The sequence below is a fragment of the Cyprinodon variegatus genome, unplaced genomic scaffold (assembly GCF_000732505.1).
Source record: "Cyprinodon variegatus isolate N-32 unplaced genomic scaffold, C_variegatus-1.0 Scaffold0, whole genome shotgun sequence".
NCBI lineage: Eukaryota > Metazoa > Chordata > Actinopteri > Cyprinodontiformes > Cyprinodontidae > Cyprinodon > Cyprinodon variegatus.
Genome location: NW_015150453.1, coordinates 4,308,297 through 4,309,516, shown reverse-complemented (window position 1 = coordinate 4,309,516; position 1,220 = coordinate 4,308,297). Strand labels below are relative to the sequence as shown.

At 31.7% G+C, this 1,220-nt stretch overlaps 1 protein-coding gene across 1 annotated transcript in view; it reads left to right on the top strand.

Annotated features, from left to right (window-relative positions):
- LOC107087514 (T-box transcription factor TBX20-like) overlaps window positions 1-1,220 on the top strand; it is a 16,731-nt gene that overhangs the window by 1,807 nt on the left and 13,704 nt on the right. The window contains 2 exon segments of the mRNA XM_015379166.1: window positions 719-883; window positions 885-984. Coding sequence (XP_015234652.1) covers window positions 719-883; window positions 885-984 — 265 coding nt within the window.

Here is a 1,220-nt window from a genome sequence, read left to right as displayed (position 1 = left end):
ATTTTTTATTTATTTATTTTTGTATTTTTTTTTTACTATCAAGGCTGCAGATTAAATTGTCCAGAGAGCTGTTACAAACGAAATTTCTTTTTGTTTTACGCTGGTATAAACAAAATGACAACTAAAATCTTTCTAAGTCTTCACTTTCAGTAGAGGTTATAACTATTGTCGGGTTTTTTGGGGCGTTTTTTTTTTTTTGTGCTACACACAACAAGGGTTAATTTTACAAAATGGTTATTTTTCAAACGAAAATACTTTCTTTAAATTTAATGCAATGGGCTAATTGTGATAAAGAAGTCCAACATTTTCAGCACAATTTATTTTACTCTAAAGGCATCACTTTACCACAATAATTATTTTGTAGCCACATTAAAATAAAATTTTTAAACATATATCCAACCTGATACATTTTATTATTTTCATGATTTGATAAACAGGCTGTTTGCATAATGTTTGGTTGTATTTATTTTTTTCTTTTTAAAATCCAATCTAAAATCCCATTAATCTGATCCCCTTTGTCTGCTGTTTCTAGGATCAAAGACGGTTTAGTCAACCTTTATTACATATCCTGTTGTTTTTATGGAGTTAAATCCGTCTCTAACGCTGAATCATCCAAATATTCCGTTTACATTTTATTTTTATATTTTCTTTTTCTTTTTTTTTCTTTTTTTCTTTTTTTATTTATTGCAATAATAATAATAAGAATATTATCCTACAGGCGGATGTTTCCTACCATCCGGGTTTCTTTCTCCGGGGTTGACCAGGACTCCAAGTACATCGTCCTGATGGACATCGTCCCGGTGGACAACAAGCGGTACCGCTACGCCTACCACCGCTCCTCCTGGTTGGTGGCCGGCAAGGCCGACCCTCCTCTGCCCGCCAGGTAAACACCACCAAACTGGACATTATTCTGGATTTTTATCATATTTTCTTTCTATAGCAAAGATTAAGATTAAAACAAATCTTTTAAATAGTCGCATTGGTGTCTTGAGTGTAAGCTTTAGCCATTTTTTTATTTTATTTTATGCTGTTTTAATTTTCATTATACCAGGGACAACACAAACTGTTTAGTCTCCTCATCCAACAAGGATTTTATCAATTATTTATTCCCAATATAATCAACATCATTTGCCTCTGCAATTATCATGGGCTACAATTATAATTCAACAATATAATAATAATATCACGTTAAAAGCTATTAATCAGTACCTTAAAAAACC